General features: G+C 39.7%; 1 protein-coding gene across 1 annotated transcript in view; it reads left to right on the forward strand.

The window, feature by feature from the left end:
- The first annotated feature begins 9,534 nt into the window (after positions 1–9,534).
- Positions 9,535–15,940, forward strand: part of LOC128378785 (ras-related protein Rab-26-like) — a 50,153-nt gene continuing 43,747 nt past the window's right edge. The window contains exons 1-2 of the mRNA XM_053338377.1: positions 9,535–9,873; positions 11,775–11,885. Of these exons, the coding sequence (XP_053194352.1) occupies positions 9,688–9,873; positions 11,775–11,885 (297 nt within the window). The 5' untranslated portion in view covers positions 9,535–9,687. The remainder of the gene's footprint in view (positions 9,874–11,774; positions 11,886–15,940) is intronic.

Here is a 15,940-nt window from a genome sequence, read left to right on the forward strand (position 1 = left end):
TCTCAGCACCCACTTCATCCTATTTTGACATCATTCCTTTTTTCTTTCGTTGTCTTCTCTGTGCCCCTGATAGATGTAAATAAACACTGCGGACACCGGCAAACCACAGTGTCCCCAATCCCAGTCGATTACACTCCAGGGGCTAGCAAGATCCCCTGATTTATATTCTTCAATTATTTATTTCTGACAATGATTAGTTTATTTGTTTGTTATTGTTGCTTTATTGGCCATATGTTTACATTAAATATGGCAGTCTTTTTATGTGGTGAAGAAATCCCAAGGTCAGGCTTCTGGGTTTAGTCTGCTCTCAAATGATGTACATGCACATTGTGAATTACAGGACACCATTTGGTGGTAGTTAGGAAGAGAGAGGGGACTTCCAGGCAGACAGAGAAAGAGACTTCACTAACAACATCAAACGCTGTTTTTGTTGTTCTTTTGGCTGTAATTTAAGAACAGGAACTCAAACCAAAAGAGGTAAGAAGGTCATAAAGAACCTTCCCCAACTGCTGAGCCGCTGGTTGTTAGTAGTAGCTGTAGTAGATAATAGTAGCTGTAGTAGATAATACGTAGTAGCTGTAGTAGATAACAGCAATGTGCAGGAAGAGAAGAACTTTACCTAATCTGATGTTTTAGGCTTTATCCATATTTTCTGTTTTGGTGACATCAGTATACATCATGAATACAGTCACACTCTCCAAAGGATCAGATGATGCAGACAGAGCAGGTGGTTTATTGGCCCTGGAAAATGCTGCAGCCACATGTGAGGACATTTTGATCCAAAGTTGGGTAATTTTTTAATGGTATAGTTAAATGTCACTCGGCTCTATGTGATAGCTGGCACTGCAGTGTTTACACAACAAAATGCAACTTTGAACATGTAAACTGCAATGCAGGTTTAGTATATATGTTTTATATAATAAGAAATCTAATAATAAGAAAAAATAAAAAGTGAAGTTATATCTGTCAAGTTTACTACATTGCTGTTTTTGTTTTTTATTTTCTATTAAACATGTTTTACAAAGATACATTTAAAAGATTTACATGTATATGATGTATTTTAGAAATTAAGTTTTTGTATTAGTTAATATATGATACATTATTTACCTCCAGAATAAAGAAAATTGATAAAGTCTTTTTTATCCTTTGTCTTTTAGTTATTTATAACTGTGTTTATGTGTAAACAAAATATAGCACAACATCTTTGTACAAATGTGGCCATTATATAATGAAATGTTTATGCACTTGTCTACTTCCAGTTGTTTCATACTTTAAGTTTTTTTTTAAACACGGAAAAAAACACAATGTCCGTGGTCAACTACTTGCAAATTTGTACCACGGTTTTCTCTGAGTCACAGTCGTCTAATGCTTGATTATCTTGCCTCGCCTGTAAGTGGCTTTGGATAAAAGTGCCTGCCAAATGACAAATTGTAAATGTAAATGGTAAGGTAATTTGAGTCACATGCCATCAGTTACTCTAATGTGCTTCCTTAAACCAGCAATATAAGGCTACAGCTCAGTTCAGTGAAGTTTTGATAAAAGATATTCCTCTTTTTATTAGTATTTATAGAACATTATGTTGTTTTGTACTAATTTAGATTAAACTGGGCTAAGATGCAGCAGTTCCATAGATGCTAGATGAATGATGAAAAATCTATACATCTAATTTGAACATACTGACTGACAACAGCAAGAAAGTATGGAGTGAGATGTAATCCCACAGGTGTTAGCCTGCTCTCAATGATGTGAGTCTGCAGCTGCATTGCCACCTAGTGGGAAATGATGTTTATTGTCCAGAGACTGCTGTGGTTTGAGTTAATGTGTAATCAGTAAACAGAGGTAGTATGCGCTGTAAAGTTGATAGAGCAGTGATGAATATATAACTGAGCCCTGAGTAACTGCAAGAGGTTCAAACCAGCAGTCATCTCTTTGCTCATTGGTTTTTCAGCTCAGACTGTTGGTCTGCAACTGTGAAGTTTTCCAACTCCATTCCTCCTGAAAACATCAAGCCAGTGAGTTCACATCTGGAGCTTATGTGGGAGATAGACATCAATATGTCAGGCCTTTAGGCTATAAGCCGGGACTGAGCAGATCATCCCCACAGTTGCAAAGCATCAAGAATGCTCATAATGAATAAATCAGTTATCATCAGCCCAGAAGAGGCCAAAAACACTTTAAACTGTGTCTCCGCCTGCAACAGAGTCAGAGACAGAAAAAATAGAGGGCTTAGAAGGAGGGAGGGTAAAATGAGAGAACATGCTGTAAAAGCAAGGAAGGTTTGTTTGGCCATATTTTGCTAATTGGTCTCAGTGGTGCTGCTAATGGTTTTAGGTTTATGTCCAAGTTCCACTGAAGAATAAGAGGTAACCAATGAAGGACCAGCTGCTGTGTTTTATTCATTTTCATCATTTTGCAAGAGAAAAAGGGGAATTTAAAGTTCAGAAAATTGAACATGGAGACCAAAATCACCTAATTAAGAGCCACACATAGCACTTCCTGTTACAACTTCATGTATTAAACAGATGTTAGGTAACGTGAATTTGGAGCTGTTTCATTCATTACAAGTGATTCTAGATATTGAAACTATTTCCTATCCCAAATATCAGACACACATTTTAAGATACTCAAAAAGCTTTCCTCCGCTTTGATATCTTCCATGTCTGTCCCTTTTTTTCAACCCTATCAGGTTATAAGTGGTCCCTCTCCTGACCCTCACCAGTCCATTTTGTCTATCTTTCATCAGCCGTAGCTGAGGCATGTGGCAACAAAGCTCGGCTGTGGTCAGATGGCATCTGTCCCTTCAATAATCCTGGAGTTATCGCCACACATCAAAGTGTTCAAGGCTTGCATAATTGAGTTAACGAGTGTGTTTGGTACGTAACCTGATCCTTTATTCCCTGTGAGGACCGTGGTCACAGTGTGTGACCACAGACAGAGACGAAAAGGGAGAGCGACAGAGTGAGAAGGCCCTAAAGCCCTGCAACTGTGGGTTCACGCTGTGGGCCTGGCAAGCCGCACGGCGCCCTGGGCCAGTACCAAGCTAATGAAAAAACAACAGTGGGGTAATGCTGGTGTGAAGCTGGGACCATAGCACCATGCCCACTGCACAACTGCCCCGGTCAGCACTGGCACTGATCGCAGCACCAGTTGTCACAGCCTTAATCCTGCCTGCTGAATGACCTCATCACTGCCTGCCTCTCTGCAGCGGCTGCCATGGCTCGTTACTGCAACAGCAACAGAGTGACCTCACCTACCCAACCAAAGCACACAAACACATGCAAAGTTAGCAGATACATTGATACAGAGGGTCCAAAACATGTAAAACCTTAAAGAGTCAGAGCACCCAAATTACAAAAAAAATTCTACCAGTGATTCAGTTTTGCCAGAGTCTGAACTTAAGCTTTATCTATGTGTAGGATTTCTGGCTCCACAACAATATAATGGAGATGCTGCTTAATGTCCCAGTTATTCTGGAGAATCTACAAACGTCACTCTGAACAGTTTCTGATGAAACTACTTTCTGTGTATGAATTGCTCCAAAACTGTCCACAGTGTGGTCTGTGGATTATCCACAGTAACCAGATCATTGTCTCTTAAAAGACAATTTGCTATTGAATTTTTTCAGAGATTATTTTCAACGCTTTAATCAACAAAATACCACTCACCCCCATTGTAACCAATGGTGGTTTTTGAGGCTGATATCTCAAAACTTTTGCAAAATCTGTATGGATAAATGCCACTGACATGTTTTTGACTGTTTTATTGTTGTTTGGGTGAATTGACCCTTTAGCTACACAGAAATTGCAATTACAACAAAACATGCATGTATCTCGTAAACATGAACCTAATTTATATACTTTATACATTGCATGGGTGCTCCATATTGCACTTCAATCAAACAAGATCAGACAGTTCTGTATATAAATACCAAAATTAGCATGAATATAGATACAAGCAGGCACAAACACAGATGTACATATGTGTATGAACATATATCCACACACACAGACACACTTGTGTGTGATGAAAATAAAGAGACACTTGCTCTGTTGGCACCTCCTCCAATCACACACGCCGCCTCCACTCCTTCATCCCAGCTGTCACAACTGCAAAAACTCTACAAATACACACACACACTCTTGCATATTCACACTCACCCACACACACCACTTTTCCTGCTCACACCTTTTCCCGCTCGCCATGGCTTTCTCCAGTTGGTGCTTGTGTGCCCACTCTCTGCTGCAGATTACTGTATATGTGTGTGTCTGTGTGTGTGCACGCATGTGCCATTGTCTTTTATTGCTGTGGTTCCAGCTGAGTGCAGACATTTAGTGCCCACCGCTGGTCCAGCAGCATAAGAGAGAAAAGTGGACAGTGAGTCATGTTTTATTTTGGCCTCCTCTAAACTGTGAAAATTACATCCACCTAAAACTCAATCTGTTCTGCGTCTGAGAGCAGGGAAAGGATTGAAATGGCAGTGGGCAATTTAGGCAAGCCTTGTAGTGAATTTCTGCTTTTCCTCTGCTTTACACCCCATTACACTTCACCTCCAACTGGATTCATCATGTGGATTGATCACTGAACCTCATGATCAGTGTGTGAAATTATTCCTGGGCAAGTATGAGCGATTCAGCACACTTATGCTTCCTGTGTGACAGCAGCACCATGTGTGAGGTCATAAATCTGATCACCACAGCGACAGAATCCAGTGACACTGACACTTTCAGGAAGCACCCTGAATTAGCGAGGATTTATGATCAGGCCTCATATAACACACCCAACCATTCTGAGTGCACACAGTACCTTCTGGCTTAAGAAGATAGACTGGCATATTTGCAAGTGGAAACAAAAGTGTTTTGCACCTTAAGTCAATCCATAGAAACGCAGAGCAGATTCAAATTGAATTTCACTTAAAGGGCATATGCTCAAATAAATAAGGAGACTGAAATAAGGAGCAGATATTGGGGAAAATTGGGCCCCTGGTAGTGATTATTCCCTCGAAGAGTTTTCCATCCTGGTACCCTGGCTCAGACTCTTGCGTCTGGATCTTTTAAAGGGTCCAGGGAGGGTTGGGCATGTATTATTTTCAACACTTCAGATTAAACGCTGCTATGACTCTCTGAGGCCTTACTAATACAGACCCCCTGCTGGGTTACAGCAAAATTAAAAATTGAAAAAAGAAAAAAAGCCTCAACTGTGAAAACAGTGTTAAAACAGAGGTGGAAATGATACTAAGATGCTGTGATGACGTCTTTGGAAAGGTAATAATTAGCGGTGTCACCTTTTTTACGACCTAGAGGAAAGAGAATTAAAAGTTTTTTATGATGACAGATTTGAAGTCAGGGCTTGGCTACATTGGTTTAGCACATTAAAATATGGCAAAACTGAGTGAAATAATCTTGCCAAAGCAATTTTGAGCCACCAGAACACATTGTTTTTGAAAAGGTTAATTTCTCTCCATTTTGTCTGGTGCTTATGGCAGCTACAGTACAGTATATATATAGATATTGAGCTCTTGCATACACAGTACAGTGGAGACATAATGTTACTGGGATGAACAGTGTATCACCTTTTGTGTCCTGGCGTGAAATTCTGCAGCAACAAATTATAATCAAATCTATCTTCTTTTTTTTTTAAGTCAGAGTTGGTGCACTTTGTATCATATGTGCCTGAGGATTCATGCTCTCTAATCGGGGTCTGGACCACTTCAGGGGGGTTACAAGATAAATATGAGGGGTTGTTAGGTGTTTAACAGGAAAAGAAGGAAAAAAATATGTAGATCTGTTACACAGTGACAAGGAATTGTATGTACATTGCTTAATTTTAAGGGGTCATGACATAAAAAGGTTGAGCCCTACTTTGTAGTGAACACCACATAAAGGAAAGTGTTCATTAAGTGATCATAGACATGAAATGATGTGTACTTTTTATCAGATGAAGTCGGGTTTTTCATGCCCGTATTATGGAAATAATCAATAGAACATTGATACCTTAAATTTAATAGCGACCTTCCATTAAAAATAACTATTCTAGGACAAAATAAACACAGTGCCAGGTATATTGTAAAGGTAAAGATTCTCTGGCATTTTTGGATTAATTGAAACATGCCCTATGATTAGAATTACACAAAAATTTAAATTACATACCATACTATAAACAACCAGGGTCAATGCTACCCAGTCTCCTTATCGAGCAGTTTCTTTCTCGCACATATACACACAATCATGCACACACACTGTTTCTCTCATCTCTTAGGGAGCAAATAAGTGCCAGGCAGTACCAGTCCACTGATGGTTGCTCTCGCCAAGGCCTGACAAACAGGGGTGCAAGCTGGCAGAACGCCCCCTGCCCCTCCTCACAGCGCTCGGGCCGCAGGCAGCTGAAAGAGAGGGCGGCCAACAGATCAACAGTTGGCGAGAGTTTGGTTGAGCGACTGTCCAGGCTGCTGCACGCCACCCAGCCCGCGTTCAGGGCACCTGACCCTGGGTAAACTGACAAATGCCTGGCCTTTGGGTGCGCCTGCAGAGTGATCTGACCCTGAAGGTGTTATGACCTTATAGCTATCACTCTGTCTGCCTTATGTTCACAGTCACAATAGTTGTTCAAGCACCTGAAAAAGAACACTGCGCTTGCACTCACTCACACTTTTCAGGCTGTTTGACTATTGGTAATTAAGATGGCATGGCTAAGAGGTACAATTCTGAGGATGCTTGCACCCAGGAAAGATTGCTGTAATTTTTTCCTAATTAACATGTTGAAATGATGTAATTTGAGGCTTTAGTTTAATCGCTGCCTTTTTAGTTTTAGCAAAGAAAAAGAACATTTGCTTCACATTTCTCTCAACTGCCTCCACAAGTTGTATTCATAGACATTTTTATGTTCTAGTGCTGCCATATATATTGGCACAGATATTGACAGGCACGCACACACACACACACACACACACACACACACACACACACACACACACACACACATTTTATAGCTTTGCAATGTACAGAACACTCACTGGGCATATTTAACTTATCTTGACAAGACTGTTAATTTCTCTGAAACCAGGGATGGATTCCAATCACCCTCTCTATCCATGTCCCCTATTCCCTCCAAAATGCCCAGCTGTTGCTCCTGTAGACAGCTGCTTTAGGAGCAGAACGAATCTCAGCTGTCGAGAGAAGTTGTGCGTGGGGGTTGGTGGATTTTGGGGGTTTGTGTTCCCTCAAACCAGTGACACTCCACTCTACGCTGCAGTGAGTTGGGTGGAGTACGGGAAAATGCTGACAGGCAGCAGATTTAGGTACAGAAACCAGAGGCTACAGCTGTCTGTGTGTTTGCAACCAAACTGCTCAGAACATGTCAAATCTGGAGCTCTGAGTTCATCTTACAAATATCGCCAAGATGTCTATGTACCAAATCTTCAGCTTGCTCTTTGTTTGGATGTTGGAAAATACAAGAGAAATGGCATATGCTTAGTGCTTTAATGTTGCATTATGCTAAAATGAAATTTCTACATCAAAAGTTTAAGGAATGAATATTAACTGCACAGGGATCAGTTGAAAATCCAGTAAGAGGTGAACATACTGTCAATTTCCATCCACTGCACAGTAACCCCCATATACACTATATGCCTTTCAACCTATTTATTGCTCTGTTGTTTCCTGTTGAATATTAAAAATCCAGACAGGACCGATTTTCATTTCGTTTAACTCGTATATATTAAATGAAACTGCCTCTTTGAGAATTGGGCCTGGTATTATTCATGCTACACATTGCAGAGGTCAGACGTAACACAACCTCACTTCAGTCTCCTGTTGTGGTGAGCAAATAAGGTCTCTGGGCTATGATCATTGAGCATGTTGTAATGAGCCTGGACAGCCTGGCATCTGAACAGAAAGACAGTTGTGTCATACACAAATTCCATATTGCATAACAAACTAGATTACAGAGAGAGGGGGAAACAACAGCATCTCATTACTGGCCACAGACGATCAGGGTCTAATCAGAATATGCTGCTGTTCTTTGTTGCAAATGTAGACAATATGTGGTGCCCGATACAGAGTGACATCCTCCATGTTATACAGGGACGTATGGATTATGTTATGACTTAGAATGGGTCTGGGTAAGAGTCACAGAGAGGCCCGTGATTATCTCCTTGACTGTTTTACTCTGATCACAATTAGCTGGAGACCAGAGGGAGCTAAAAAAGCTATATGAGCACCTACTGTTAACAATTGTTTGTTTGTCAGGGACAATGCAAAAGAACAGTGAAACAGATGTGTTGCATAAAGGGTTTCTAGCCAAGGCTAATTTGTGACCCCTTCCCCCTAGTGAGGCTTTCCTACTTAAAAATGGTCATAAAATATCATCATAACCAAAAGTACATTAGTTAAACTGAGCTCATAATAAATAGTGACATTATCATACATGTAACATGATCATATCAAATCTGCAAATTTACATCATATTACAATCAGTTTACATGTGTTGCTTAAGTATATGTGTGCACTTAAGCACTCTAATTAGATTATGGAACATACACTCAAACATACATTAATGAATATCTACAGGATATGTATATAATAATTATATTAAAATTATGTGACATGTTTCTCTAATATCTTTATCCACATCTTTTGTTGTTGTTGTTGTCACTTCTCTCAGGACTGCAGTTTCTTTTCAGTTTACTATAAAGCCATCTAATCTATTTATATTCCTGTTTCACAAAAATCATTATCTTTTATGATAATTAAATGTTTAATGCAACTGCAATCAAGGAGACTAACTTAAACTGTTTTACAGTTCAACAGTTTGAGCTGTTACGTTCAGGTGACAATAATCCTACATTCTTATGTTGCCCTCTGGTGGTGAATTATTGAAATCACGTCTCAATCACGTTCCACAGGTGGCTGAGAGATATGACGTGATCTCTCTCCCCTTTATATTTTAATTTATTTTAGTTTTTCTTTATTCTTCGGCTACACCTCATACATTCACAAATACAAATTTTACTGAATTTAACGTTTCATTTCCAGATAGAAGAAAACCAGCTACTTTCAGCACAGTATTTATACAGATGCAGTTGCTTTTCAGCACCATGGACAGTTTCGTGTGACCTTATGATTATTTAGGCTACAGTCCTGTGATATCCACGTGAGACAGATGCATAGATGACTTTAACTATCATGGAGATGTTTCATCTATAAATGTTTCCACTTTCTCTACAATAGATCAATAATATCAGCCTTGAGTAAAGATGATGTTTAAAATATGAGTGCTAAGGGCTGTTGCTTTTTCTGAAGGTTCCTCTAAGCTGTACGCAGAGTAAAGTGCAGTGCCCCTGCGCCCTGATTGTTTTGCGCTCAAGGTGGATTTGTCTGCTACACTACATCTAATTGCTGCCGCTATGCTCGCAGTATTGAAGCTGCTGCCCTGAACAGAGCAAGCTGCCGGGAGCAGGAAGCGGCTCAACAACAACGGAAGCGAGAGCGTTTCACATCTCGGGACAATTTCACTCCTACACAGAGCAGAGAGGTTTCGATGAACATGCGTAAAACGCGCAGGTGAAAAACAAAACAGCAAATTAAGTTCTTAGCTGCTGTAACTTTTCGACACTAGCTTACGCAGATTCGGAGAAGATTTATTTGTTTGCTTTAGCTCCAATTCACAGATATACTTTTGAAATTTTGAGAGATGTCTCGCAAGAAGGCTGCCAAAGGCAAAGCCGCAACCAGCAGCCCGTCTGCAGCCAGCCCCACCGGGAAAGGGACCGGGAAAGCTGCAAGGAGCAGCCCGGGGTTTGTTCAGATGAACGGTGTGGTCCATCCCAGCAGACCCTCCATCAGCAACAGCAGCGAGTTTTATGACATCGCTTTCAAGGTAAGCACCTGCTGTTTGGATACAGTTACACCAGTGCTAAGAAAGACATAAACTCAAATCAAAGTAAGCTGCATTTTTTCTTTTTTTTTGAACACATGATAATGATGATAAAGGTATAAACTGGTATACAATAGTGCCACAGAGGTCACTATACCCTCACTATGAACCATCATACCAAGTCATGTGGACACTTCCTTTTTTGGCCAATATAGACAGAAGAGCAACATACACCAAATAAATCTATTTGTGGTCTACTTTATTCTTTGCCAGGGTTGTTTTCGTGTTTAGCCTCACATTGGCTTCTGTTTTACAACCACCGTTATTCATTAAACAGCAGCAATCCCCTGACACCAGCTGTGTCAATAGACGATCGATGAGGTGCACACCGCCCGACACACACAGCCAACAAACAAATCATTTGCTCCCGCGGTGCAGCTGGTTGAATGTATGATTGTCTCAGCAGTGCAGGTTATTGGGTTTGCGTGTATAGCCTGCGCTGAGATATTTTACCATAATGTGAGCACTTGTGTGAGTAGAGAGAACTGTCACCTCAGCACAACACAAACACATATTCACACCCACAGATTCTCCGTGTGTACTCCTAGCGTAGCTTCAAGGGACTTGTGCCACCTACTCCATTTTTTTTGAAGCAGCTGTTTGATGTGAGTGCATGATGGCTTTGTGTTGTTCTTTTCTGTGCAGAACAATTGAGTTGTTCCAGCCGTGCCACTTCACTTAGCAATGGAAACTGTAGACTATTTGTTATTTATTGGGTGCATGATACCCCAGCAATCATAAAAATTAGAAAAAACTGCATGCTCCAGTTTCTATCTGGCTTCAACCTTTGTTTTTTGCGCTGACCTTTTCTTCTTCTTCTTCTTTAGCACCATATTGATCCAATTACATTACTTCTACTTTAATTACTTCTAAATTTACAACATTGGATTAAAATCCACCTGTTGCTTTACAAGTGTAGACCTTGTACTGTATCCAGCCTCCTAGTGCAGAGAGATGTTTGTGCCATATTTGACCATTTTCTGTTCCCCCTGTAATATCATTTTCCTCATTGGAGAAATTGGTTGCATTTTATTTGTAAAAGCATACATTCTGAGGGGGACCTTGTACCTCCTCTTGTACACTATATGGGAGAGAAGAACAGATGTAGAGTAGAGGGTTTTTTTAAGTATAAAGGGCAATAAGGGGTGAGATGCTCAGATCATTTGCTGAATTTGACATCTGTTCAGCAACCTTGTAACATCCCTTCATTCTTCTTCCTCTGTCTTTCATCTCCTCATTGCTCTACTCTGTCCACCCAAAAGGCACTTTTGATTTCCCTGGTCTAAGGCCCACAGTCCCTCAGCAAACCTGATAACAATAATCACATCAGACCTTTAACTTCATCACATCTTGGAATAAAAAGAGAGATGACCAACAGTGTGCTCAGCAGGAATCAGTCACAAACATGCCTCTGTGATGTACGCTAACATGCATACACAGAGCTGTTAGGTGGTTATATGGTGACACACACTAGTAGGAAGGATCTATGGATGTTCACTGGCAATAATGATCAGTCAAAACACTCTTTCACATACAGTACACTGTCTACACTGGCCAGGCACCAAAATCACAGGACTAATTTAGATGAGTGATTCAAATGTTCTTTTCTCTGAGTCTGAATCAGACACTGATATAGCAATAGGTCCCTCTTCTTCATGCTTCTACTTGCTACTTATTTTAGTTTTGACTGATATTTACCTTTTGTTGACCAGTCAGATAGTCTGAAGCTTTCTTCCTCACACCTCTGGTTATGCATTTTTTGTGCTTCTTAGTTCAGCTCTTCAGCTATTCCTGGCAGCTCCAGCTGGCTGACTTTTCCCCTATTGCTTTCCTTTCCTGTGCAGGTGATGCTGGTTGGAGACTCTGGTGTAGGAAAAACCTGTCTGCTGGTGCGTTTCAAAGATGGAGCATTCTTGGCCGGCAGCTTCATCTCCACTGTGGGCATTGACTTCAGGGTGAGTTTAAATCAATATCACCAAAACCAAACGAGCACCCACAGACAAATCCTGCACATACATGCTCACTCAAACACACCTGCAGGTACACTTTGTAAAACAAGGTCATATGTACTAGTGGGATCTTTTCAAAGCTATTCAGTGTCTTTATACTGTATGCCCCAGAGCTACATCATGAATACTCACAAGATAGGATATTGATATCTTAAATTAGTTTGACATGCTTTAGTTTTTTAGGCTCCCTCTGTGATAATCGTGTCTGTCATGTGCCAGTTTCATGGTCCCACATGGCCCAACCAGGAATGAATTTGTCCATCTTTTTGTAATGGTCCGTATCAGTTGGTTGTGTCTGTCAAGGTAGTCAAGTGACCCCTGAGACCCAGGACAGCAGAGAGAAAGAGAGACCTGCCTCCTGCTCTCCAGTGGCTGCAGTTACAGCCTTGGGTGTTGGCTGAACTACTACTTTTAATTAGCGGGCTTTATGAGAGCTATATACCCTAGTAGCCCCATATCTGCAATTTTTGTCTCTTCCTCTCTTTTCTGTGTTAAAACGGCCTTCCTTTCTTTGTGTTTATTGTATTACATCTTCTGTGAGCACAATGTCTGAGAGGTGTTAAATTTTGAGTGCCATATTTTGTGGTTTTGTTGCATTCACTGTTTTTTCTTGTGTTGACTTCATGTTAATGGGAGAAGTCAATGATAACCCTAAAGACATTTACAGGTTTAACAATGAAAAAGATGCATCTTACATCTTTCTTTCCCTCACCACTTTTACTTAATGTGTGACAGTTGCTGACTTGTTCCCCCACTAGTCTTTATTAGGAAACTATTGTATGGTTATTTTTTAAACTTGATCCTTCAACCATCTATTAACTACCTGCTTTGATTGGGTGCGGACGAAATCATTGAAAGTTAAGAAAAGTAACTTATTTTTAAAACGTTGTTTAAAGTTCCAAGGTTAACACATTACATAAAGTGTAAGTGCAACATTAGATCCTTTATCCTCTTGGGAGGCATATTCGCATGGAGTGTGTGTGTCTGTGTGTGTGTGTGTGTGTGTGTGTGTGTGTGTGTGTGTGTGTGTGTGTGTGTTTGTGTGTGTGTGTGTGTGTCTGTGTCTGTGTCTGTGTGTCTGTGTGTGTGTGTGTGTGTGTGTCTGCTAAAGTATCCAACCATTGTATAGCCCTGTGTGTGGGTTGGATGAGTTTGTGGGTGGTTGAGCAGTTGATTTATTTACTTATGTAACATCTCTTATAACACTGTGTCTGTAGTCCCAATGTACATTTTGGGCCTATTGAAGCAAAGCAGAGACCCTCATCAGCTATATTTGCCCATAGCATTTATTAATAATGGCGGGAATAGTACATAACTCATAAACCTCAATGCTTAGTCTGCTTTTATGTCATATTGACATATTTAATTGGTGTGTGGCACAGAGCTGTGTGCCAGAAATTATTTCATTATCTTCCCCTAAGCTCCCATTCTCTCCTGGATGACTTATTGTCAAATTGTTCAGTTTTGAAATAGATCTTCATGTATTCATGAGGATCTTTGCTGAGTCATTCTGTGGGCCAGTAATAATATGGCAATGATTTTGTTCTGTTAATTAGAATTATGGCTGAACAATTGATCAAAATTTTATCGAAATTGCAAAATGGCCTACTGCAATTTTCAAATCACAGGAGGTGCAAAATTATGCAAAAAGGTTTGTGAAAATACACTTTTAAATTAAATATTATCATGCTGCAGAGATGTCTGGCCCACTTTTATGTTCCAGACTTCAGAAAACATCCCATAAAAAAATCACACCATAATCATTTCTTATTGAAAAAAAATTCAAATTATGTAAAATGTATAATTCCCTCTAATATTACAAATTATATTACAATAGGTTTTTCGGCACATCAGCATATCATACAACAATCACAATTATGTTTTTTTTTCCAAAATCATTCAGCTGTAATGAAAATACAGACATAATGTTATTTTTTTCTATTTTAGTATATTTATTTTGTTTTAGTTACCTTTTTGCCTGCAACTGAGAATCCATAAAGATTTAAAAACACACACATAACCACACATAGCAGACATAGCATCCACTTTATGAATGCATACATATAAAGTAACTCTTTATGTGGCTGCAGAAATCGCACATCAGCATGTTTGTTTGAGAAGTTGAGAGACCAGGACGGTTGTGTGGGAGCATATGAAAGTCCTTGGTGTTTGTCTTCCCATGGGAAATACACAGAGACATGGAGATGGAGAGTCATCATTATTTTTAGGAAAAGACAGTTTTGATCCCTTTTAGTTGGTGGGAAAGAAAGGCAATTTGCTTCGTATGGGGATTTGATCCGGTTCCCACTTCAAAGCTGCAGCAAGATGCCATGTTTTTTCTCCCTGTTGTTTATTGTAGTCTCATCTTGTTTAAGCCTCAGCATGTTCTCAGGATTACAGAGCTGCACTGGTGCCTTGTTAGACTTGAAAAACATTGAGTCAAAATAGAAAACACAACTCCACACAAATTGCATTTAATTAAAAAATCTCCCTATAATTGGGATTATAAAGGGATCCACCTCTCTGGTTCATTCATGCAAGATTAAAGATGAGGCAGGATGAAGTTCTCTCATCGTGTGAATTCGGTTGCATATTAAACAGATTTACACATGCAAATAAAATGTAAAGCTTTATAAGTTAAGGTCAGACTTCACACAACTAAATACTTATAATATTTAACAGAATATTTTCACCAAGCAATGATAAAGATGCATCATAAGCAGGGTTTTATTTCAACCAAATCTGGCTCTAGTAAACCAGACTTTTCAATGAACACGATTCAATGCATCCAGGTCATCAGTTACCATAGTAATGCAGGTGCTAACTGATGGGCAGGTGACTGGGACTGGCAAAGCTGTCCTTGTTCTCGATTGTGCAGCCTCTACAGTTCTTGTCTTATGCAAGTCCGAGTGCTGAGTGTGATTTTCTCATATTTTTAGCTTTTTGCTTCAATCAAGAGGTCATAAGCAGTATGTGAGAGGCATAGGTGGGTGTAAATGACTCCTGCCGCTCTCAGTGCTCTCTTGAAGAAAAGTGACCTGAAGTATTGTTAATGCTTCAGCTTGCTATTGAGTGTTTAAATGAAATGTGGATATACATCACCTGACATTTGGATATCCTGGAGACATATCCTCCTCCATTTTTTTTCAGTTTCTCTCTGCAGTCTAACACACACAATCACCTCATGTAACCTCGCTGTCTTTTGACTCCTTCCATCTCCAAGGGATATTGGGTTGGGTTCATGGCCTATCTGTGAGACAGCTGTAGACTCCTCTCTGTAAAATGAACCAAAAGCAGCTCTGTAGGACTTTTTAAAGAGAAACCAGCAATTACCTGTTAGAAGAGACCTCCAAGCTTGTTTGTTTTTTTTTTTTAGAAGTTCTGGCACTGCAGGGGTACAGCAGATTCCTGTCTCCACCACAGATAAAGACAGATAGTGTAGAGAAACTGCAGACTTATTTGTCGACCGGGATATTTGCTTCTTAGACCTTCTTAGTTATTGATACACATTAGATGAATTAGGCATTAAACTCATTCAAATCAGATAAAGTGTTATCCAAATGGTCACAGAAAAACAATCAATCACATTTGTAATGAACTGTATTGAAAAGCTTTCAAAATGAGTGAATATATTTTTTTGCTACAGCAGAAATCTTTCCATTCTGAAAGATGTAAACAGGTTGATACAAGTAATGACTGGACATTTTTTCCTTGTGAGATCAAAACCACAATACTCTCTGCAAATAATAAAGATATAATAAAGAAATATGGTCAGTAATTTTACGTTCATTAGTTTCCCTATTAGTCTGACAAAGAAGAGGAAACTATTACTTTATTTTGGCTGGAAGTTCATGCTTTTCGGGGTCTATTATAATTATTAAGGCCCAACTGTTTTTCAGTGTTTCTCCCACTGTCAACAAATCCCATGAAAAGACCAAAACCACTAGTGTATTATTCTGACTCATTAATTTACTACTTCCATACCCAGTCTGTGGTACTCA

This window comes from Scomber japonicus, chromosome 18 (genome assembly GCF_027409825.1).
Source record: "Scomber japonicus isolate fScoJap1 chromosome 18, fScoJap1.pri, whole genome shotgun sequence".
Classification (NCBI taxonomy): domain Eukaryota; kingdom Metazoa; phylum Chordata; class Actinopteri; order Scombriformes; family Scombridae; genus Scomber; species Scomber japonicus.